The 24326-nt window shown below is 55.7% G+C and overlaps 1 protein-coding gene across 3 annotated transcripts; it reads left to right on the top strand.

Moving 5' to 3' along the window:
* The first annotated feature begins 10431 nt into the window (after positions 1-10431).
* On the top strand, positions 10432-23193 carry CBLC (Cbl proto-oncogene C). 3 transcript variants are annotated; one of them, XM_023245372.2, is made up of 12 exons: positions 10432-10849; positions 12702-12848; positions 14043-14199; positions 14445-14566; positions 14703-14840; positions 16912-16999; positions 17686-17817; positions 19582-19743; positions 20068-20127; positions 22692-22807; positions 22932-23005; positions 23114-23193. In XM_023245372.2, the coding sequence occupies exons 1-11, from the start codon at positions 10497-10499 to the stop codon at positions 22939-22941; spliced, it is 1485 nt and encodes a 494-aa protein (XP_023101140.1). In that variant the 5' UTR covers positions 10432-10496; the 3' UTR covers positions 22942-23005; positions 23114-23193. The 3 variants fall into 3 exon arrangements, with proteins under 3 accessions (XP_023101140.1, XP_023101141.1, XP_023101142.1); XM_023245373.2 differs by lacking the exon at positions 20068-20127; XM_023245374.2 differs by lacking the exon at positions 22692-22807.
* The last annotated feature ends 1133 nt before the right edge of the window (positions 23194-24326 follow it).

Below are 24326 nucleotides of genomic sequence, written 5' to 3'. Positions count from 1 at the left end.
TTTCTGGTGCGTTCGTTGTGCCCTGTCACTGCGCCACTGTTTTCTGGGCATGACACAGGGTGTGACGTCTTTCCGGGGGACCTTTTTGGATTCCGTAGTGACCCTGGGGGTCTGCAGATGGGCGGGCTTCTGAGGCTTGTGTGCCCCTGTGGTATCACGGCTGACTGTCACGGGACTGATGGTGTCCGGGCCTGTGTGCGTGTGGCGCTGGTGAGTGTTTGTAACGTCGAAACCTGTGGTCATCGTGTGACTCCGTGTGGCTGCTTACCTCACGTGCCCCTTTTTTTTTTTTTTACTCCGTGATCCCGGAGCCCTCCCCCCGCCCCGGCCGCCATGCAGTGTTTGTGTTTTGACTCTGTGGATGTGTCACTTACGTATCACTCAGGGGTTGCATTCATTTCCTGTCACCACTGTCACAAACACCACAAATTTAGTGGCTTAAAACACCAGATTTATTCACTCACAGTTTCACAGGTCAGAAGTCCAAGATCAGGGGCGCCTTCGTGGCTCAGTCGGTTAAGCATCCAACTTGGGCTCAGGTCGTGATCTCACAGCTCGTGGGTTCGAGCCCTGCGTTGGGCTCTGTGCTGACAGCTCGGAGCCTGGAGCCTGCTTCACATTCTGTCTTCCTCTCTCTCTGCCTCTCCTCCCCTTCGAGCTCTGTATCTCTCTCTCTCTCTCAAAATAAATAAACATTAAAAAAAAAACCATTTTAATAAAGTAACATCCACAGGGGCGTCTGGGTGACTCAGTCTGTTGAGTGGCCAACTCTTGATTTCAGCTCAGGCCATGATCCCAGGGTCGTGAGATCGAGCCTCAAATCAGGTTCCATGCTAAGTGTGGAGACTGCTTAAGATTCTTTCTCTCTTGGGGCGCCTGGGTGACTCAGCCGGTTAAGCATCTGCCTTTGGCTCAGGTCATGATCTCGAGGTTCGTGAGTTCGAGCCCCGCGTCGGGCTCTGTGCCGGCAGCTCAGAGCCTGGAGCCTGCTTCCGATTCTGTCTCCCTCTCTCTGCCCCTCCCCCGTTCATGCTCTGTCTCTCTCTGTCTCGAAAATAAATAAACATTAAAAAAAAAAAAGATTCTCTCTCTCTCCCTCTCTCCACCCCCCCCAAAATAAAATATATTTTTAAAAATTTAAAGTGACATCTACAGATTGTAGGGATTAGGACATAGATACCGTTGAGAGCCTTTACTCAGCCGACCCCAGGCGCCCGCTGGAGAAGCAACGTTACTAGGAGGTAGGTATGTGGATAACAGACCTGGCACAGGGATTTGACCATCGGGAAAGGATGGATGTACAGTGGGGACAGCAAAGACAGGCTGGAACCCCCGAGGAAGGCCCGTTAGCTTCCTAGGGTTGCTGTGATAAATGGCCACAAACCAGGTGGCACAAAACGACCGAAATTTATTCCCGAAATGTATTCTCTCGCGGTTCTAGAGGCCAGAAGTCTGGAATAAAGTAGGCAGCAGGGCCGCACCGCTTCCAAAGGCTCCTTGCCCCTCCCAGCTCCCGGAGGCCCTCCCAGCTCGCCACCCCCCCCACTCCTGAGCCTGTGGTCTCTGCCTCCGTCTTCATGGGGCCTCCCCTCCGTGTGTCTGTGTCTCATCTTCGTGGGGCCTCCCCTCTGTGTGTCTGTGTCTTCTCTTCTTTCTCTTTAATTAATTTTCTAAATGTTTATTTATTTCTGAGAGAGAGAGAGCCAGAGCACAAGAACGGGGGAGGAGCAGAGAGAGGGAGACACAGAATCCAAAGCAGGCTCCAGGCTCTATGCTGTTAACATAGCGCCCGACGCGGGGCTCGAACCCACAGGCCATGAGATCACGACCTGAGCCGAAGTCAGTCTCTTAACCCCCTGCGCCACCCAGGCGCCCCTCTTCTTCTGTCTCTTGTAAGGATCCTTGACAATGGGTTTAGGGCCCCCCCTAGGTAATCCAAGATGGTCTCATCTCAAGAACCTTGCCTTAATTATATCTGCAAAGATCTGTTTCCCAAGTAAGGTCATATTCATGAGTTCCAGGGGTTAGGATGGGGACATATTTTTATGAGGGCCTTGGGGGGGGGGGGGGGGGTTGGCCACCATGCAAGCCACTACAGAGGGTGACCTTGAGCCCTGCCGGCAGCTGTGTGTGAGAACTTCTCATGTGATAATCCCATCACACGTGTAAGGCCTTGTACAATGACTGTCTCTCCAGCAGGGGGCTCCTTCCCTGCGGCCGCCCTTCCCAGGGCAGCCGGCACACCGCGGGGCAGGGGGCAGACCCTTGAGAAGTGAGGGGGCAGAATGAATGAGCCTCCCCCACCCCACTCCCACCCCCCTACGTTATGGTTCCCCGCGATTCTTTGTGCCTGCGTCGGGCCCCGTGTCACCCTGTGGGACCGGTTGGAAGGTATGAATAGAAACGAAAATATCCACAGCCCTTTACTGGCCATGATAGCACCCATACTCCAGACGGGAAAACTAAGACTCAGAGAGAGCAAATCTGCCCAAGCCCCGGTCTGCCGCCTCCAAAGCCCAGGCTCGAAATCACTGGGCCCCCTTGCCGTGCAGGAAGGTCGTGCACGGTAGCATCTATTATTTTCTTTTAATTTAAGGTTTGTTTACTTTTGAGAGAGAGAGCAGAGGAGGGGCAGAGAGGGGGGGTGGGGGGGCAGAGAATCCGAAGCGGTCTCTGCGTTGACAGCGGAGAGCCCGATGCGGGGCGCGAACTCCCCAGCCGTGACATCACGACCCACGCTGAAATCAGACGCTCAACCGAGTCCGCCAGGCGCCCCGGGTCTGTTTTAACTGCAGTGGGACCGTGCGCGCCCCCGCACACGTCGCGAGCTGCTGGAAGGGATGACAAGCAGGGGTGCGAGTGAGACAGCACAGGCCCCGGAGTCAGAACTGAGCTCGAGTCGTGCCCTCCCGCCTCCTCGCTGTGTGACCTCAATCAGGGGACTTCAGGGCCCTGCGCCTCAGTTTCCTCATCTGCAGAAAGGGGACGTAATAATAGCGTCCGCCTTGCCAGTTTGTCGTGGGGGGTCATAGACACGAATGAGTTGCGTGTGGTGCTGAGAGAGAAGTTGATAAACGGGAATTGGTGTGGTCAGCATCTGGGAATTGGTTTTGAGGGAGGCCAGGCGGAGGAGGAGAGGCCTATTCTTTATCTTGACGGAAAAATTAGATAAGGAGGTCCTAGCCTAGATGCGTGAATTAGCTACACTTTTTACTCAGCTTTTCTAACAAAACCTAAAAATAGATAGTGGCTACGGGCACCTGGGTGGCCCGGTCGTTTAAGCCTCCGACTATTGATTGCGGCTCAGGTCCTGATCTCACAGTTTGTGACATCGAGCCCCTCCTGGGGGGCTTGGCTGACAATGTGGAGCCTGCTTGGGATTCTCTCTCTCCCTCTCTCTCTCTCTCTCTCTCTGCCCCTCCCACACTTTCTCTCTCTCTCTCTCTCAAAATAAACTTAAAAATATTAATAAAAATACATAGCAGCTTAACTAGGATGGAAGTCTGTGTTTCTCTCACGTAAAGGTCCAGTGAACACCCAGGGCTAGAATAGTAGCTTGAAAATGTCAGAGACCCAGACTCCTACCTTGCTGCTTGCTGCCTTCACCTCGCGCTTCCACCCTGTGGCCCAAGATGGCTGCTCCAGCTCCCACCATCACATCCGCATTCCAACCATTGAGAAGAAAAAAAAAGAAAGTCAACCCAGAAGTTTTACATATTACATTCTATTGCCTAGAATTTGGTCATGGGCCCACAAGGGAGACCAGGAAATGTCTTTTTTTTTTTTTCTGGCCAGCTAAAATTCTGAGGTTCTGTTACAAACGGAAGACGGGAGAACAGTCATCAAGGGGCAGCAAGTGTATCTGTCACGCCAGGGCTCTGCTACCAAGTGGCTAACGCGACCGTAGGTGAAATGAGTTTACCGTCCTGGGCCTCAGTATCCTCATTGGCCAAATGGGATTAGCCTCTCGGGGTTGAGGAGTTGATCAGGACTTAATGAGAGTGTGGGCGCCAGACGTGTAGCACAGGGCCTGGCCCAATATCAGCCTAGAGTGTGTGTCGGGAATCTCCTTGAACTTGTGAGTCCAGGCTGTGGGTGATGTGCCTCTCCATGTGTGAGAAACTCGCCCCAGGTTCAAGAGCTGAACCCGGCATTGACCTTGGTAAGTTACTTCTCTAAAGCAAAGGATCTGGCTTCTCCACACATGGAAATCCCCTCTCAGCCTCCTAACCTTGGGACTGGGCGCGTGTCCTTACACCCCCATCCCCCTTCCCCTGGAGAAGGGCAGACTCCCAGGAGGGGGGAGGAGGTCCATATATAGGGTCTCCAGCCCCCCCAGACCTCACAGAACTAAGCCCACATCCCTCAACCACTACCACCAAGACTGCTCGCCTCGTCTGTGACAGTCCTAACATTCTGAAGCCAAAGGTCCTCTTTTCAAGTGCATTTCTCGGAGACCCCGACCCCTGCTGCAAAGTTTCACTTGCTGTCACCACCCTGGGTAAATCCAGACCCTCAGTCATGGAACATCTCTTCCAGACGCATGCATGAAATCTGCCAAATCCTAAATGTTGGTGCCGTTCCCCAAAAAACAATTTTAGGAGCATGCAAACAAACCCGGACACATCTACCGGTTAGATGTGTTTGCAGACCCTCGTGGAAGCCAAACTGCCATTTTACGGAAAGGGAAACTGAGGCCCAGAGAGCGGGGGGGGGGGGGGGGGGTCCTGACTTGGTGAGCCTAGGAGTCCCGGGTTCTGAGACTCACCATCATCAGTAACGGAATGACCAATATCCTGCGCCTTCTGAGACGATGCACTCCACTGGTAAGTGTCCTGATTTTGATAACTGCACTGTGACTGTGTCGGGGAATAACCTCATGTGTGGAAATACAAGCGTTTAGGGCAAAGGACGTAACGCCTGAAACCTACTCTCCAACAGTTCCGAGGGGAGAAAAGCAGAGACAGCCCATGATGGAGCCCACTAGCCACTGTTAACGATTGGTGACTCTGGGTGAGGGGTACGCAAGAAGTCTCTGTCCTATTCTTGCGACTTTCCTGCCAGTTTAAAACGATTTCAAAAGAGAAAAAAAGTGATTGCACAATAAAAAGTCATGGTTTAAAAGTTGAAGGTTTCAGGCTCTGCGTTTCTCGAGTATCTAAGTCCGTGCCTGCATCTGTGGTCAGAGTTTGGGGAGTTGGGGCGGTGAATTTGCTGCTTCAGACGCGGCCTTGGGGTGTGACCGGGGCCTTCGGGTGTGGTTAAGGGGCGTGGCCAGCCTCAGAGGCCTGGCTGGGCTGAGGGGCAGGCAGCAGCCTGAAGTGTGGTCAGAGCCTTGGGGGCGTGGCCAGGGAGTCGGAGGCGTGGCCAGAGTCTGGGGCGTGGCCTGAGAAACTTGTTCCCGAGGGAGGCGTTACGTCTGTACTTGGAGCGCCCTCTTGTGGCTATTCTAGGATCTGGCCTCCCCTTTTTATTTTTTCTTCTATATTATTATTATATAATTATATATTTTTTTAAGTAGGCTCCCCCACTGGGCGTGTCAACTCACAACCGTGAGCTCAAGACCTGAGCTGAGATCAAGAGTCAGACGCCTTAACAGACTGGTGAGCCACCCAGGCGCCTCTGGCCTCCACTTTTTAAAAAGCTTTATTGAGGGGCTCCTGGGTGGCTCTGTTGGTTTAACGGCTACCGACTCCGGATTTCAGCTCAGGTCATGATCTTCCGGTTGGTGGGACTGAACCCTGAGCTGGGCTCTGCTCTGACAGCATGGAGCCTGCTTGAGATCTCTCTCTCCTCTCCTCTCACCCTTCTCCTGCTCACTCTCCCTCTCTCTCTCTCTCTCTCTCTCTCTCTCTCTCTCAAAATGAACTTTTTAAATTAAATAGCTTTATTGAGATATATACACCATGCAACTCAGCTATTTAAAGGGTACAATTCAATGGTTTTAGTAAATTCAAAGAGCTGTGCGATCATCTTTACAATCAATTTAAAAACCTGTCTTGGGGCGCCTGGGTGGCTCAGTCGGTTAAGCATCCGACTTCAGCTCAGGTCATGATCTCGCAGTCCGTGAGTTCAAGCCCCACATCAGGCTCTGTGCTGACAGCTCAGAGCCTGGAGCCTGTTTCAGATTCTGTGTCTCCCTCTCTCTCTGACCCTCCCCCGTTCACGCTGTCTCTCCCTGTCTCAAAAAAATAAATAAATAAACGTTAAAAAATTTTTTTTAAAAAACCTGTCTTCACCCCCAAAAGACACCCCATACCCACTACTAGTCACTCCCTATTTCTTCCCAACCCCCTTCAGCCCTAGGCAACCCCTAATATACTTTCTGTCTCTACAGGTTTTCCTCTTCCGAACATTTTATATAAATTTAATCCTTCAGTATATGGCATTTTGTGACTGGCTTCTTTCACTTGGCATAATGTAGCATGTATCAGCATTTCATTCCTTCTTGTTGTTGTTTATTTATCTTGAGAGACAGAGAGAGCGCAAAAAGCAAGCATGAGAGGGGGCGGGACAGAGAGAGAATCCCAAGCAGGCTCTGCTCTGTCAGCGCTCAGCCTGACATGTGACTCCATCTGATGAACCGTGAGATCATGACCTCAGCCGAAATCAAGAGTCAGACACTCAACCAACTGAGCCACCCAGGAGCCCCGGTACTTTGTTCCTTTAATGGCCAAACAATCTTCCACTGCACAGGTACCCTGCTTTTAATTGACCCACCTGCCAGTTGATGGGCATTTATTTGTTTCCACAAATATCTGCGTGGATGCATGTTTTCAGTTCTCTGGAATATATACGCATAGGAGTGGGATTGCTGGGTCATACGGTAACTCTATGTTGCCGTCGAGAAACTCTCTTTGTGTCCTCTATTTTGAGGACACGCCGAATTGTTTTCCAAAGCAGCTGCCCCGTTTTTACATTCCCAACAGCAGTGTATGAGGGTTCCAATGCCTCTACAGCTTTTCGGACACTTACTGCCTGTCTTTTCCAGGACAGCCACCCTAGCAGGTGTGAAGTGGTATCTCACTGTAGTTTTGATTTTCATCTGACTGAAAATGACCTTGCGGATCTTTCCCTATCATTCACTGTTTTTGTATCCGCTATGTGGCTAGATGCACTCTTAGCCACGTTGCCGTAGCGGATCCAGATTTTTCAAATTAAAGCGTTAATGACATGACGTCCTTCTCAGAGTCCACGCTTTCCCTTTGCCACACCCTGCACTTCATGTTTTCGTACTATTATCACATTGATACAGATGTATCCTCAAATAATATATAGCACCGGTTTTGCATGTTTTCAAGCCTGGTATAAATGACACTGTGCTGTAATCCTTCTGTACTTGTGTTTTCTCATTTGTTTATTTGTTTGTTTGCTTGCTTGTTTTTCTGGGATTTGTTTGTTTTTACTCATTGTATTAGTTTCCTAGGGGTGCTGTAACAAAGGACCACAAATGGAGTGGCTTAAAGCAACAGAAATTTAGGGCACCTGGGTGGTGGCTCAGTCTGTTAAGCATCCAACGTCAGGGCAGGATCTCACGGTTCGTGGGTTCGACCCCCCTGTCGGGCTCTGTGCTGACACCTCAGAACCTGGAGCCTGCTTCGGATTCTGTGTCTCCCTCTCTCTCTGCCCCTCCCCTGCTCATGCTGTGTCTCTCAAAAATGAGTAAATGCTGGGGCTCCTGGGTGGCGCAGTTGGTTAAGCGTCCGACTTCAGCCAGGTCACGATCTCGCGGTCCGTGAGTTCGAGCCCCGCGTCGGGCTCTGGGCTGACGGCTCAGAGCCTGGAGCCTGTTTCTGATTCTGTGTCTTCCTCTCTCTCTGACCCTCCCCCGTTCATGCTCTGTCTCTCTCTGTCCCAAAAATAAATAAACGTTGAAAAAAAATTTTTTTTAATAAGTAAACGTAAAATTAAAAATAAACCAGAAATTTATTTTCTCCCAATTGTGGAAAGTAGAAACTCCAAACCAAGATGCTGGCAGGGTTATACTCTCTTTGAAGGCTCTAGAGGAAGACCTTTCCTTGCCTCTTCCTACCTTCAGGTGTTTGCCAACAATTCCTCACATTCCTTGGCTCCAATCTCTGCCTCTGACATCATGCGGTTTTCTTCCGTGTAGGTACCTGTGTCTGTGTCCAAATTTCCAATCACGTTGGATTTATGGCCCACCCTAATCGTGTGACCTCATCTTAACTTGATGACATCCACAAACACTCCATTTCTAAATAAGGTCACATTCCATTTCTAAATAAGGTTCGAAGGGACTTGAATTTGGGGGTGGGGCGCATTCTTCAACCCAGTACTCTCATCAGTCTGTTTTTATGACTCACACTATTGACATGTGCATTCAGTTCATTCATTTGAACTTCTGTGTGGGAGGCCTTTGTGAGAGTACATCACAATTTATTCATCCCTCTTGGTGATGAACTTACCTTGTTTCCAGTTTTCTCCATTTCCGACAAGGCTGCAATTAACGTCCCTGAACACGTCTCTTGGAGTTTCTCAGGGCAGGATTTTTCAAACTGCCCAACGAGATCCATTAGTGGGTTGCGAAACCAATTTAGTGGGTTGTAGACACAATTTTCCCCTTAATGAAATGGAATTAAACAGAACAGTGCTACTGTAACGCATGCACATAGTCAGGGTAAGGATTACCGTGTGAAACTGGGTTTTGTTTTGTTTTTTTTCCTTTGGCAGGTGTATGTAACGTCCCGATATAAGCAAATGTGTTTAGGAGCCCCAGCCCTAGCAGGTGTAGACGGCAATGGACGTGCCCTGTCCAAGGTCTGATGGGTGTTACACAAATGCTCCCTCCAACTAATTAGTGCAACTAATTTGTCCACTTACACTTCCGTCAGCTCCTCATCGACACTTAGCATCGTCAAAAATCTGAATTCTTGCCAGACCAGAGGCTTCTCATCCTATTGCTGGAAGAGGAAGCAGGCGCAGAGGGCAGAAACACAAGGAGCTGGAAGGCAGACCCCACCATCTTTGCTGTAAAGACCGGGTCTCTGCCAGGGTGGAGAGATACCACCATCGAGGATCCCGTTAAGCGAAGGATTCTCGGGTTCTAGGAGGGGATGCGGGCTGAGTAGGAAAGGGTGTTGGAAGGAGAGCGTCCGTTCTCATCCTAAACCCCCTTTCCCTTCCCCCACCTCAAAGGGATGCCTGGGGCTCAGGGACGGCCCGGCCCTGGGCGCCCCCGGAGTCAGAGGAGAGCTGATGCTGCAGGCTGGGGACAAAACCACGCTCCTCCAGCCACGAGCCTGCCAGACGCACCTGGATCCCCGCACCCTTGAGCTCCACCCTCCCACCTGATCCCCTGGAGGACCCAGGGGCCTACCTCCTCTGGAAGTCTGGGTGTCTCAACTCTAGCCTGATTTCCCGCTGGCCCCTCATGTGGGGCCGCAGGAATGATGTTGCCCAATTCCTGCTCCCTCAGGCACCCAGCCCCTGCTCCCAGGGGACCAAGGGACCTGGTAATGTATGCTTTCCCCGTCGGGGACAAAGGCATCGAACTATCTCCCTGACCTTTCCTCCCAGAAAGTTCAGTGCTCTTAATCCTATGCCACAGCCAAAGATCCAAACCTGGGTCCAAGAGACTCAGGAGGGCTCCCTCCCGGACTCACCTCCCCGCAGAGTTTGGATAACTAAGCCCCCAGCCCTACCCCCACCCCCACAAAAGTCTCGGGTCTCTCCGAACCCTTCCTCCAATGCAACCTGGAGACTTCAGCCTCCAGCCGGTCCCAGAAGCGACCCAGGCATCGTACCTGCACTTCCTGCCCATCGAAGAGTCTCTTCTCGTTTCCGCCCCCCCGAAGCCACCCCATCCAGGTCTCTTTAGGGGAACAGACTTTCTTTTTTTTTTTTTCCTAATGTTTATCTATTTCTGAGAGAGAGAGAGTGTGCGTGTGTGTGAGAGAGAGAGAGCAGGGGAGGAGCAGAGAGACAGGGAGACACAGAATCCGAAGCAGGCTCCAGGCTCCGAGCTGTCAGCACAGGGCCCGACTCGGGGCTCGAACCCACGAGCTGTGAGATCATGACCCGAGCCGAAGTCGGAGGCCCAACCGACCAAGCCACCCAGGCGCCCCGGGGGGAGCAGACTTGGAACCCCATCTCTAGGAAGCTAGGTGCCAGATTCCCCCAGGCTCCGCCCCCTTGGGAGACACCGGTATCTGCGATCCCCTCCCCGGTTCTCCAGGGCCCGCCCCCTCACCTTTGGCGCCCGGCCCCGCCCCCAGCCTGGGCTGGGCCCGCCCCCTCACCTTTGGCGCCCGACCCCGCCCCCAGCCTGGGCTGGGCCCGCCCCCTCACCTTTGGCGCCCGGCCCCGCCCCCAGCCTGGGCTGGGCCCGCCCCCTCACCTTTGGCGCCCGACCCCGCCCCCACCCTGGGCTGGGCCCGCCCCCTCACCTTTGGCGCCCGGCCCCGCCCCCACCCTGGGCTGGGCCCGGCCGCACCTCTCCCAGCCGCACGCCTACCTCCCAGGACGCCCTGGGACCCATGGCCGCGGTGGCAGCCCCCTGGGGGCGGCAGCGGGAAGAGGCCCGCGCGCTCGGCCGGGCGGTGAGGCTGCTGGAACGCCTGGAAGAGCACTTCGGGGACCCCCGGCTTGCCTCCAGTCCCCCCTCGATGCGGGACCTGCTGCCCCGCACCGCGCAGCTGCTGCGCGAGGTGGCCCACGCCCGGCGGGCGGCCGACGGAGGCGGCCCCGAGCGTCCCGGCGGTGCGCGGGACTTCCTCGTCGTCTACCTTAACAACCTGGAGGCCAAGAGCAGGCAGGTGGCGGCACTGCTGGCACCCCAGGGTCGGAGGAGTGCCAATGACGAGCTCTTCCGGGAGGGCTCCGGACTCAGGTGAGCCGCGGCTCCTGCCCCAGGAAAAAGGTGGGGTCGCGAGTCCGGGCCCCCAGCGCCGGCCTCCTTCAGACCCAGGGGTCCAGACGCCCAGCTCCTCCTCCCTTAGACCCAGGATTCCTGCCCCAGCCCCTCCTCCCTCAGACCCAGGAATCTAGCCCCCAGCCCCCTCCTCCCTCAGACCCAGAGGTCCAGAGCCCCCAGTCCCTTCTCCCTCAGACCCAGAAGTCCAGGTCAGAACCCCCTTCCCTGGGGGAACCTGGAAAACTGAGCCAGCCAGGTTTTTCTTTCTTTGGGCACCTATGCCTTTAACCCCACCCCACCCCCATGTCCCCTCTTTCTTGGCCACCCAGCAGCCCTCTTCAAATTGCCCGACTCTCCCAGAGGCCTAGACACACATCCTGAGAATGCGGGGACCCCAGGGAGTTTCTTGCAGGAGGAGGGGGTGGACTGACATCCCCGTCATCGCCCTTGCCTAGGGGGACACACACAGCCCCGCCTCCTGCCCCCCCCCCCCCCCCCCCCGGTTCCTGAGAACAGCTAGCTCAGGGCCTAGGGCTTGTCCTCTAAACTCTGGGGAAGGGGCTCCTGAGGGACAGGAGTAGCCGAGGCTTGGGGTCTAGAGCCCAGAACAAAACAAGGTGTGGACCAGGAAGCTCTCAACCATGTCCGGTAAAAACTTCGTAATGTCTCCTTAGATTCATCCTGAAATGAAATGTGTAGGCCACGCTACTTACCTACCCATCATTTTTTAAAGGTCACTATAATACCCAAACTGTTATAAGGAAGTGATAAAAAGAATGCCCTTCATAACAACATAATCTGTGTTCCAAACGAAAATGCCAAGGCACAGTTACAACTATTCTGGCATGCAGAATTGGCTCTTAAGATTCACGCCTGGGGGCGCCTGGGGGGCTCAGTCGGTTAAACAGGCAACTTCAGCCCAGGTCATGATCTCATGGTTCTTGAGTTCAAGCCCCGCATCGCTGTGCTGACAGCCGAGAGCCCGCTTCGGATCCTCTGTCCCCCGCTCTCTCTGCCCGCCCCCCCCCCAACTGCTCATACTCTCCCTTTCTCAAAATTAAATATACATTTAAAATAATACAAACTCTGTATGGAAACCAATTTGACAATAAATTTCATATATTTAAAAAATAAAAAGAATAAAATAATACAAACTAATAATAATTAACACGTACTGAGTGCCAACTGTATGCCAGGTGTCTATGGGCATTTTATGTGCTCATGAGATAAGGAAGAATCCTCTTAGCTTCCCCTCTAAGACAGGGGCTGTACTTATCCCGCACTCATGCCCATTTCACAGTTGAGGAAACTGAGACTTAAGGGGGGAAAAAAAGGAACCTCCCCAAAATGTCAGAGCTCCCCTTTGCTGCTCCCCACGTCCTGACCAGTACCCCGGGGAGGCAGCTGGCAGAAGGAAACACGCCCCCCCCCCCCCCGTGCTGCTAAAAACAAGAAGGCCCCCAAGCACGACCTGCTCCAAGACCACGGTCAACGCCCTCAGCGCTGGTGGGCTACAACAGATGTCAGGAATCCCGCAGAGCTGGTTCAAGGCCGGATGAGGCCAGGCTTCTCCTGCAGCCCCGGTGGGGCTGCAGGTGGGGGCTGGGGGATAGCTGGGCTGGTGGGCAGCGCCTCCCTTTCCTTCCCAGAGGAGGAGACCGAGGTTCGCAGAGGGGAGGCGTCAGGCCTGTGATGGGCTGTCTCGGGATGGACTCCACCCTGCCAGAGCCTGGGGGCCTGGTCCCTGTGGGTAGAGACCCCCACAGCAGGCAAGGTGCCAGCGCGAGCCCCGAGGTCCAGCCCAGGCCCTCAGAGCCCATCCTTGCAGGCGACAGCTGGCCAAGCTGGCCCTCATATTCCGCTACATGCATGCGGAACTGAGCGCACTCTTCCCCGGCGGAAAGTACTGTGGACACACGTACCAGCTCGCCAAGGCCCCAGCCCACAGCTTCTGGAGGGGGCACTGCGGCGCCCGGTGAGTGAGCACCTGTCCCCGGAGCCCCGAAGTTCCTGGAGCCTCATCCTGTCCCTGCCCGGAGACCCAGGAGTCCAGGCAGCCCCGCCCCCCCCAGCCCCTCCTCCCTCAGACCCAGAAGTCCAGCCCCCAGCCCCTCCTCCCTCAGACCCAGGATCCAGACCCCCCAGCCCCTCCTCCCTCAGACCCAGGAGTCCTGCCCCCAGCCCCTTCCTCCCTCAGACCCAGGGGTCCTGCCCCCAGCCCCTCCTCCCTCAGACCCAGGAGTCCTGCCCCCAGCCCCTTCCTCCATCAGACCCTGGAGTCCAGGCTCCCAGCCCCTCCTCCCTCAGACCCAGGGGTCCTGCCCCCAACCCCTCCTCCCTCAGACCCAGGAATCCAGCCCCAGCCCCTCCTCCCTCAGACCCAGGAATCTAGCCCCCAGCCCCTCCTCCCTCAGACCCAGGGGTCCTGCCCCCAACCCCTCCTCCCTCAGACCCAGGAGTCCTGCCCCCAGCCCCTCCTCCCTCAGACCCAGGAGTCCTGCCCCCAGCCCCTTCCTCCCTCAGACCCTGGAGTCCAGGCTCCCAGCCCCTCCTCCCTCAGACCCAGGGGTCCTGCCCCCAACCCCTCCTCCCTCAGACCCAGGAATCCAGCCCCCAGCCCCTCCTCCCTCAGACCCAGGAATCTAGCCCCCAGCCCCTCCTCCCTCAGACCCAGGGGTCCTGCCCCCAACCCCTCCTCCCTCAGACCCAGGATCCAGACCCCCAGCCCCTCCTCCCTCAGACCCAGAGGTCCAGGCCCCCAGCCCCTCCTCCCTCAGACCCAGGAGTCCTGCCCCCAACCCCTCCTCTCTCAGACCCTGGAGTCCAGGCAGCCCCGCCCCCCAGCCCCTCCTCCCTCACCCCCAGGAGTCCTGCCCCCAGCCCCTCCTCCCTCAGACCCAGGATCCAGCCCTGTGCCCCCTCCTCCTTCAGACCCAGGAGTCCAGGCCCCCAGCCCCTCCTCCCTCAGACCCAGGATCCAGACCCCCAGCCCCTCCTCCCTCAGACCCAGGATCCAGACCCCCAGCCCCTCCTCCCTCAGACCCAGACTCCAGCCCTGCGCCCCCTCCTCCCTCAGACCCAGATGTCCTCCCCCCAGCCCCTCCTCCCTAGAGGCCCTCCCATGCTAGGTTCCTGGAGGCCTCAGCTGTGTGCCCCGCCCCCCCTCCAGTTGTGTCCTGACCTGGGCTGAGTTTGAGTCCATCTTGTGCACCTGCCACCCGGTGGAATCAGGCTCCACGGGCCTGGCCTTGCGCTCCACCATCAACCTCACTGGCAGCGGCCACGTGTCCATCTTCGAGTTTGACATCTTTACCAGGCTCTTCCAGGTCAGGGAAGGCCAGGGCTGGGGGAAGGAGAGGTGGGGAACATGGGTCTGAGGGAAGAGGGGGCTGGGATCTCAGATTCCCGGGTCCCGGGGAAGGGAGCATCTGGGGTCTTCTGTGTACGAGATTCCTGAGGCCCACGACGGTGTGTGACGGTTGTAAGCAACGTGGCTGGGTTCCGAGACCCCGGGAGGCACTGGGTGTGCCTTGCTCGGCCCCTCCATGACCCCAGCGCTGCCCCGCTCCAGCCTTGGCCGACACTCCTCAAGAACTGGCAGCTCCTGGCGGTCAACCACCCGGGCTACGTGGCCTTCCTCACGTACAATGAGGTTCAAGCGCGTCTGCAGGCCTGCAGAGACAAGCCAGGCAGGTAAAAGGGCCAGGAAGCTAGGTTATAAAGGACAAGGACTTGGACACCCGGATCCCCAGCAGAATGAGGGGTTGGAAATTCCCAGGTGGGGCGGCGGCGATCACACCCTCACCCCCTTACCAACCTCTCCCGCCAGCTACATCTTCCGGCCCAGCTGCACTCACCTGGGACAATGGGCCATTGGATTCGTGAACTCAGACGGCAGCATCCTGCAGACCATTTCTCTCAACAAGCCCCTGTTCCAGACACTCCTGGACGGACAAAGGGAAGGCCTGTGAGTCGCCGTCCCGGCAGGTGGAGGGTGTCGGCAGAATGCACTTCGAAAGGCGGTGCCCGTTGCACGCGGCCCCAGATCGCTCTGAGGGCGCGCAATTCACACGGCCCACATTATAAATTTGCAATACCATGGTGTTCCGGTAGGTGGCAGACGAGGGTCCAGAGGAAGGGGCGCCTTTTCCAGTTCAGAGAAAGCTGCTACGTGGGCTCCAGGCAGCTCTGAGAAGTGTGTGGGGAATTGGCTTCACTGGCCTAGTCCTTGGAATTCTGCTGAACAGCTTTCGCTTCTAGACATCCATATCCCATTCTAGAATCTAGACGGTTAAAGCAGAAAGAACACTGGGCAAGCAGCTAGACCCGGTGTTCTCAACCTGTAACCTTGGCTGCCCCACAGCCCCTCGATCAGAAGCTGCCTTGGGTAGGAGAGGAGGAGAAAAAAGGCAGGTGAGGTTCCCCAGTCTCATCCTGAGCCTTTGGCCAGAGCTATCTTATTAGTCCTGTTGATGTGATATGATCTGAGATAGATATGCAGTCCGTTCTCATTGTGTATGGTAGTTCTGTTCTATAAAGTCGCTGTAAACACTAGATTATTGAATACTGAGCCGTTGCTCGTAGGGGAAATACCGGCTCGGTTTCCTGCAAGATTCTGGTCACATTTCTTTTTTTAATTTTAAGTAGGCTCCACACTCAACGTGGGGCTTGAACTCACGACCAAGAGATCTTCACATGCTGTACCTGCCGAGCCAGCAGGGCGCCCCATCTGGTCACATTTTTGTCAACCAATTGCTACCTGATTGGTAACCAATAGTAACCTTTTTGTGTGTCTCTGTCTGAAGACACCTTTAAAATTTTTTTTTTAACGTTTATTTATTTTTGAGACAAAGAGAGACAGAGCATGAACGGGGGAGTGGCAGAGAGAAAGGGAGACACAGAATCGGAAGCAGGCTCCAGGCCCAGAGCCCGATACGGGGCTCGAACTCACGGACCTGAGTTGAGCTCAGGTCACGTCACAGGGTAGTTCTGAAGCTTTTTACCTGCCTTGAGTTATTTCTGTTCATTCTTCAGAATCAACAAAATATAATTCACTTTTAGCTTATCTACTTGCTTGGCAGTATCTTCATACACTTAAAAAATTCCCTCTACTATTAGGCAAACCTTTAGGTGATTTTAAAATTTTAGCCTCTCTACTTGCTTTACCTCTTTTTGTACCTGAGATCGTGACCTGAGCTGAAGTCGGACGCTTAACCGACTGAGCCACCCAGGCACCCCGAAGACACCTTTTTAAATATACAGTTGAGGGGCTCCTGGGTGGCTCAGTCGGTTAAGCGTCCGACTTCAGCTCGGGTCATGATCTCACAGTTCATGAGTTTCAGCCCCGTGTCAGGCTCTGTGCTCACAGCTTCGTGCCCCAAGCCTGCTTCGGATTCTGTGTCTCCTTCTCTCTCTCCCCCTCCCCTGCTCGCCCCCCCCCCCACCTTTCTCTCTCTCAAAAATAAATGAACATTAAAAAACATGTTTTAATATATATATAACTGATACTTTCACAGTGAGCTCACGTCTCAACGAAGCTCATCTGACACCCATATTTTCTCTATACGGCACATCCCAGGCTTGTACTTAGGCACCCACGACCCTGGGATCATGACCTGAGCTGAAATCAAGAGTCGGATGCTTAACCAACTGAGCCACCCAGGCGCCCCAAAGATGTCTCCTGCTTGAGCCCGAACACTTGAGGACAGGGGCGGGGGGCGGGGGGGGTACTCTGGGAGGTCAAAGCCTAGGATGTAATCAGTTTCCTGGTTCTTGCTGATCTGAGTTTGTGTTTCCAGAGCTTCAGCCACCGAGGTCTCGTGTGCCCTTTCTGGGGAGTCTGAGGGGACACGGCCCTGCCCCGGGGCCTGAGGAGTCACGGCTTGCCCTGGAAAGTCCCAATTTGAGGAGAGGGGAGGGAAAAGATCCCCAGGCCAACGATGGGCTTGGGAGCGATGCTCATCCGGGGGGCTCTGGGCCCATGTCTGGGGTGAGGAGTATCAGACGGCCCTCGGTACCCCCGTCTTTCCTTCGCCCAGCTTCCTCTACCCAGATGGGAAGAACCACAACCCAGACCTGACTGAACTCTGCCAGATGGAGCCCCATCAGCGCATCCATGTGTCGGAGGTGAGGCCCAGGCCTGCCACCGGCCCTGTCCCTGTCCCTGCGCACTGTGCCCCCCGAGGGCCTTAACTCAGGAGTTCTCTCCCTAGAGACTCAGGCCTAGAATCCCAGAGGCCGTGGGTTTCCGTGCTGGTGCGGTGGCCACATGACCTGGGGGTAAATCACTTGGCCTCTCTGGGCCTCTGTTCCTTCTCTGGAAAACACAGCTCGTCCTGCCCCCTCCCCGGGGGGTTTTGTGGGGATTAAACCAGGAAATGATACTGCTGAGGTTGTCAGAACGGCTAATGCACTTGACCCTTCACCGACGATAGCCCCTGTATCAGCGTAGTCTTCACAGCCACCCCACGGGCGAGGGAGAAACGACAAAGGAAATCTTTTGGTATAAGTGTATCCCACAGAACCCTTGGGATATACTTAAACCCCAAAATAGGTTCATTGTTTACCTAAAAATCAAACATAACAGGGCATCCCGTATTTTTAGCTGCTCAGTCTGGCAACCCTGCATAGAGACCACCCCAGGGAACAAGTCTCATAGGCAGGTACAGGTAGGAGGCCGCCGGATACACGGCCTTGGACTTAGGAGGGTTCGGGGCTGGCACAGACGTTCGGGACTTTCGTCCTGTGGCCTGACTTGGATCCCCATGGCTAACACCACCCCTCTCCATCCTCCCCATCTTCCGGCCTCCTAGGAGCAGCTGAAGCTGTACTGGGCCATGGACTCCACGTTTGAGCTCTGCAAGATCTGTACCGAGAGGGACAAGGACGTGAAGATCAAGCCATGTGGACACCTGCTCTGTGGCAGCTGCCTGGCTACCTGGCAGGTGGGTCCGACCGCCCTGCCTTCCCGCCCAGTCTCCCCCCCCACGTCCTCCCCCCCCAGCTTCCACCTTCATGCTAGAGGTCCCTAGCATGAGGGATCACGCCTCATGGATCAGATGGAGAAACTGAGGCCCGGGGAGAGGCAGAGATTGGCTCAGGGTCACTTGGGAACAATGAACAGGAGCCCACCTGTCCGCCTCTGTGTCTCTGTCTCCGTCTTGCCCTACATCTCTCGCCTCCACTTTTCGTTCTCTGGCTTCCTTATTAGCGGAAAGGGCTCCTTGTTCCCTGGCTGGGTGACCTGGGGCCAGTGGCTTCACCTCTCTGAGCCTCAGCCTCTTCCTCGGGAGAACCAGGCTGATAGTAGTCACCTCCCAAGAGCCATGGTGAGGATCCAAGCCCTTGGGGAAAGAGGGCAGTGGCCCCTGTGTAGGGTAGGTGCCTGACGCGAAGCTTTGTGATTGTATTAGAAGTGTTTGCAAGCTTGTGATGGCTGAGGCATGCGTCTCAAGGACATTCTTGAATACACATTGCCCCACTCACTGTAGGGCTGTAGGATGCAGGTCCTAGCAAAATGACCCGAATAAGGAAACAGGCCACCCCACATGAAGTTCCCCTTTAAGAAAACCCGGAGTGGGGGTGGGGGGAAAGGGCGCCTGGGTAACTCAATTGGTTAAGCCTCCGACTTCTTCGGCTCAGGTCATGATCTCCCGGTTCTTGAGGTGGAGCCCCGCGTCGGCTCCGTGCTGACAGCTCAGAGCCTGGAGCCTGCTTCGGATTCTGTGTCTCCCGCTCCCTCTGCCCCTCCCCGGTTCATGCTCTGGGTGTCTATCTCTCTCTCAAAATAAATAAATAAACATTGGGGAAAAAAATTTTTTGAAAGAAAGAAAGAAAGACAGAGAGAAAGAAAGAGAGGAGAGAAAGAAAGAGAGAAAGAGAGAGAGAGAGAGAGAGAGAGAGAGAGAGAGAGAGAAAGAAAGAAAGAAAGAAAGAAAGAAAGAAAGAAAGAAAGAAAGAAAGAAAGAAAGAAAGAAAGAAAGAAGGAAGGAAGGAAGGAAGGAAGGAAGACAGACAACCCGGGAAAACCTAGCCAGCTGACCCCTTAAGTGACCCCACTTTTCCCTTCCCACACCCCAATGCCTTAAATTCACCAATAGAGAATGAGCCCATGAATTCCAAGGCACCCCCCCCCCCACTCAGCCCCTAATAAAGGCAGAGCCCCCTTGGTGCGTGTGTCTTCCCTCCGTCTCTACCTGGGACCTCACCGTGTGGCCCCAGGCAGGCCACGTACCCCCCAGGACCTATGGGTAATCGATCTTGGTTTTCAGAGCTCACTGGTGGTTGTCGATGAGGTGGGTCCTATGATCCCAAGACCCACAGGGGCCGGTGGAGCCACAACAAGTTTGGCCCCAGCGGTGGTAGTGGGGCGGATGTCTGTGGGGCTCCCCACGATTAACATGGGCCCAGGCCAGTGCTCAGGCATTCCTAGGCAACAGCATCAGCACCGTGGACAGCCGAGACCCCAACAACACCCGGCGCCCCTGGGCTATCTGCTTCTGTGCCCCTCCGACCCCATTTGGATCCCGCCCCGCTTCCCGTCAGTCCTGCACTTCCCAGCCCCTCTCTGCCTGACTCCTCTCCGTCTGTTTCCCTCCATCTGTCCTCAGCACATCCCTCTGGTGGGGAGGAAGGCCCTTGTGGTCCTAAGGGACAAGATGGGGGACAGGGAGACCCTGACCCTATGTCCCTTCCCATCCCACCCCCAGAACTTTGAAAGCCAGACGTGCCCCTTCTGCCGCGGCGAGATCAAGGGCCAAGAGGCCGTGAGTATCCATCAATTTCAAGAGAAGCCAGAGGAAGCCACGGCCGCTGCCGAGTACCTGAGGTCCAGCAGTGACCAGGAAGATGGGGAGGAGGAGCTGGGGCAGGTAAGCAGGGCCAGGCAGGAGCTGGAGCTGGAACCTCTGGGTCTGAGGGAGGAAGGGCCAGCGACCTGGATCCTGGGTCTGAGGGAGGAGGGGGCTAGTGACAGGAGTCGGGTCCTAGGGGCCTGGACTTTTGCTTTCCCAAGGGTCTGGGGCTCTGGCTTTCTCCAGATGAAACTCCCCTGAGCGTTAGGCCCTTGCCTTATTCTCCGTTGTATCTCCAAAGCCTGGAAGAGTGCCCGAATGCTGGGACTCTAAGCAGAAGGACACGTAGGTAGGAAGAACACGGCCACTTACAGTCCCCTCCCCACCCTCCATCACTCCCAGGTGGTTTCCTCGGCGCCCCCTCAGCTGAATGTGTCCCCAGCTACGGGCCGGCTGAAAATGGTGAGTCAGGTGCTGGTCTGGTTCAGCTCCGGGGTCCCTCAGGGGCACCAGGTCCTGCGCTCCCCCTCGGCGCCCACTGACCAGGTGCTGGGCGATCTGGCACCCACCACCTCTGTGCCCTCTTGTTCACTTCCTTACGCCACCCCTCGCCAGCTTTCTGGCTCTCCTTCCAGCATCCCGGGCGTGTCTCGTCCCAGGGCCTTTGCACCAGCTGTCCCCTCTGCCCGGGCCTCCTGTCCCCCAGGCTTGCTCTCTCTCATCTCCTCCCCGGGGCGGCCTTCCCCGATCACCCCCATTTTATTGAAAAAAAGCACCCCCACCCCCTGCTGATTTTCATAGTTCTTTCCACCACCTGGCAGAAGCGTGTAATTTTCTGTCACCGTCAGCCGGTTGCCACCCTCCCGCGGGTTAGGACTTCGTCTTCTCCATTGGATCTCCAGAGTCTAGAACAGTGCCTGGCACATAGTAGGTGCTCAGTAAATAGGCTTTCAAGGAGTCCAGGGAACAGAGCCTTCCCAACAGCCCTGTGAAGCAAACAAAAAATGAAAGAAATGCTCCCCTCCTCATTTTCCAGAGGAGAAAAAGCTCAGAGAGGTGACTGTACCTGTCAAAATTTCACAGGCTGATACAAGAGAACCTGGTGTTGGGGGCGGGGTGGGGGTGGGGTGGGGGAGGGGGCGTGGTGCTTAGAAAACCCTACCATTGTCTGCTGATCTTCCAAGCAAGCCCCAGCCTTCTTGCTCCTCCCCACCCCCTACTTCCTACCCCAGGATTTTCCGAGACCCTGGCCTGCTGGGGAGGGGCCCATCTGTGTTAGGCTGAGTACACGTAAGATTCAATCAATACAGAGGCGTCTTCAAACAAACAGCTCAGGAAGTCCGGGAACATTATTTCGACCGCAGCAAACAAGTGAGCCAGCAGGAAGGGGGGTGGCGGTGACACCAGCCAGGGAAGCTAAAAACAGATCCAGACCTGCAGCCCAAGGCAAATGGAAACATTAGGAGGCACTCAGCTGGCTCCCAGAGGACAATGAGGGGGGACGCGGCCAGGACGGCAGGCTGGGGGGTGGGGGAGGGGGGGGCGCCTCCGGCCACGTGGGCACACCTTGGCCCGGGCTGTGCCCTCCGCCTGGCGTGCCCTCTCCTCTTCTCCCCAAACCCTGCCTGATTCAAATTCCAGTCAACTCCTATCCCCTTGGTTCTTCAAACCATGCTGTAAGAGGGATGGCCCCCGGGGGTCCTGCCTCCCAGCAAAGTGACGGCCGTAATGAGCATAGTTAACGTGTTAACGTGTGTCTGAGTTGCTGGGCACCCGGCCCTGTGTTTCGTGTATTAATTTTGACGGTCGTGACAGCCCCGTGAGGTGGGTACTGTTGTGATCCCTGCCGTAAAGCACGGGACACCGAGCCTCGGAGATGTGGAGGCCATCGGCTCAAAATGACAGGGTCAGGAATGGATCCCAGGCCCGCGGCTCGAGACTCCAGACTCCGTCCTCCACTCCTGTGGGCCTGTCTTCCCTTGTCTGTGAAATGGGCATCACGGCAAAGGGCAGTGGCAATGTGGGTACGGTTTGCGTGTGCTGTTCTCCATCTGAGAAGCCCACCCCTAGGCAGCAAGATCGTCATTCGGCGGGACCCTGGCCCCTTGCTGGCCACTGGGGACCTCTCCCGTCCTCGCTGTCTCCACGTGGAGAATGGCAGTCAGCCCGGCGTGGGCCCCACAGGTCCCGATGAAGTCAGCGAGCCTGGGTTACGTAACCTGGATCATACCCCTCCCTGACCTCTCAGAAGCCCCCACTAATTCCCCCAGGGCTCCAAGAAAAAGCCAACATACCCTCCACAGCTCACAGGGCCTGGAGACCTGACCCGTCTCCACCTCTCTGACCTCCTACCATCCCCCCCAATTCCTTTTCAGCAACAGGGGACTACTGCTGTCCTAACAGGCCATAAGCCCACCACCCACCACAGGACCTCTGCCTACTTCCTTGTCACACTCAGCCTTGTGTTCCATCGCCCTCCTTCTAAGAGGTTTTCCCCAGTCGCCCCCCACTCCTCCCAGGCCTATTCCAGTTCCCTGAAGGTCACTTAATACTCTGTGGATAGTTCCTTGTTCATGCATTGATTACTCATGGTAAGTCTTTTGCTCGGTAAATTTATCAGCGGCATGAGGACAGAGATTTTGTCTGCCTGGTTCATGGCTGTCTCTTCAGAGCCTAGAAGGGTGCCTGGCCCCACACTGTAGACGCTCCGGGAATGCTTGTGAGATGGATGGATGGACGGATGGATGGATGGATGGAAAGATGAATGGATGGACGGGTGAGTGGAAAGGATGGAGGGAGGGAGGGAGGATGGATGGATGGAAGGATGGATGAATGGACGAACGGACAGAACTTCCTAATCGAGCCAGAGGTGCTAGGGAAAAAAACAGCATGGACAAGGACGAGACTGTTGGGCTGTCCCTCCCTCCTCCTGGCCCCAGCCACCCATGTGTTACCACCATCTGGGCCTATGAAATGACAGTTCGCTGCAGCTCAGCTGTGACACTTCTTAATCTCCTCCCCTCCAGGTACCTCTGGCCCTCCCCAGACTTCAGGGCCCTCTACCCTTGCCAAGAATTAAGACTGTGGCCTTAGCCCCATGGGAAATCACCTCCAACCCTCAGGCCAGGGAGGGAGCCACAGGGTGAGTGGAGAGGCAGCTGGGGTCCAGGGCTCCCAGGTCTGAAGGAAGATGGGATGGGGGGCAGAAGGGAAAAACACTGGTTCCAGAAAATCAATAGCCCCTCTTCAAACTCTCTCCACTGCAGAAACTCCTAAAGGAAAAGTCACCCCTCCGGCTGCCCCCGTGGGGCCCGTGATCGCTGCCCAGGCATGGGGGCCGGTGAGTCGACCCCACCCCAGCGCTGGCCAGGTTCCCTCGGCCTGGCCCTGCCCTGTCCCCCAACCTGACTGGGATAGTATCTGACCCACCTCTCTTTCTGCCTTGCAGGGTACCACACGTGCTGCTAAAGGGAGCCCCAGGGGCTGCAAGGGGTTTGTGAATAATAAACTGCCAAGCCTGGTCTGTCATCTGATGTGTGGAGAAAACTGTAGCAGCCACCAGGGGGCAGCTTGACATTGGGAACAGGTGGTCCTTGAGGCCTGATCGCCACCTGCTGAATCCAGGGGTCTGGAGGGGCAATGGTGGGGAACCCAGCTCTTCTGGATTCAGGAGTCCAGTCCTCCAGCCTCCTCCCTCAGACCCAACAGTCCAGGCCGCCAGCCTCCTCCCTCAGACCCAGGAGCCCGGAGTCCCAAGTTTTCAGAGAATCAGGCAACCAACCCCCTTACCCCATTAATGAAAAAATAATACTAATTCCTGAACCCAGACCCAGATATCCAAGCCCCGAGCCCCTACTCCAAAAGATCTCTTGTTTCTTTAAGAGTTACGCACCTGGTCTTGCCCAGCGTTCCTAACCTTCTCTTTCTTCCATCCCTCCCTGGGATCTTCTCCCAGAGTAACAGTGATTTCCAGTCCAAATCAAACTGAAGAAGTGTCTCCCTACCTCATCACTCATCTCGGAGGTTCAAGCCTCCCTCCACTTCGGTTTAAACCGTGAGCCCTGCCCTGCCCTGTGCCCAGCCCAGGCTGGATGAGGCTGGCACGGAGCAGTAATCACTAACCCCCCCTCCCATCTCCGGTGGCTCACAGTCCAGTGGGGGACAGTGACGACCCAGAGCGGGCAGGGCTGGGATGGGGGAAACCGGGACGCTACAGGGGCCCAGAGCGGGCAGCTGACCCAGCCTGGGAGGTCAGGGAGGGCCTCCAGGAGGAGACATCCGAGCTGGGACTGAAAAGATGTGGGGAAGGTATCCCAGTGCAGAGGGGAACGATTTTAGAGAACCAGGATGGGAAAGTGAGCCGTGAAAGGGAACAGAATCTCTCCTGGGCCAGGATTTGGGGAAGGGCTCGGCCCTGTGGTTCTGGGCAGGGTGCAATCACACCTCTCCGGGTGGTGGCCGAGCTTCTAGTTTAGGCGCCGCCCCGCCCCACAGCGGGGTCCCCTGAGGCAGTCTGGCTGCTTACGTGGTGGCTGAAGGCTCGATGGAGAGGTTTCTAGTGACCCAGGCAGAGGCTACCTAATCTTGGGAGTCCTGCAGCATCACCCCTGCCCCGTTCTCATCTTTACACGTGAGTCCCCAAAGGGCACAGATATAAGAGG

Source organism: Felis catus, chromosome E2 (genome assembly GCF_018350175.1).
Source record: "Felis catus isolate Fca126 chromosome E2, F.catus_Fca126_mat1.0, whole genome shotgun sequence".
Lineage (NCBI taxonomy): Eukaryota > Metazoa > Chordata > Mammalia > Carnivora > Felidae > Felis > Felis catus.
This window is presented reverse-complemented; position numbering and strand designations above follow the sequence as displayed.

Coding starts and splice junctions, on each gene's coding strand:
- CBLC (XM_023245372.2), top strand. CDS start 10,497: ATGGCCGCGGTGGCAGCCCCCTGGGGGCGGCAGCGGGAAGAGGCCCGC. Junction 12,849..14,042: donor AGGGGGCACTGCGGCGCCCG/GTGAGTGAGCAC, acceptor CCCCCCCTCCAG/TTGTGTCCTGACCTGGGCTG. Junction 17,818..19,581: donor GCTGCCTGGCTACCTGGCAG/GTGGGTCCGACC, acceptor TCCCACCCCCAG/AACTTTGAAAGCCAGACGTG.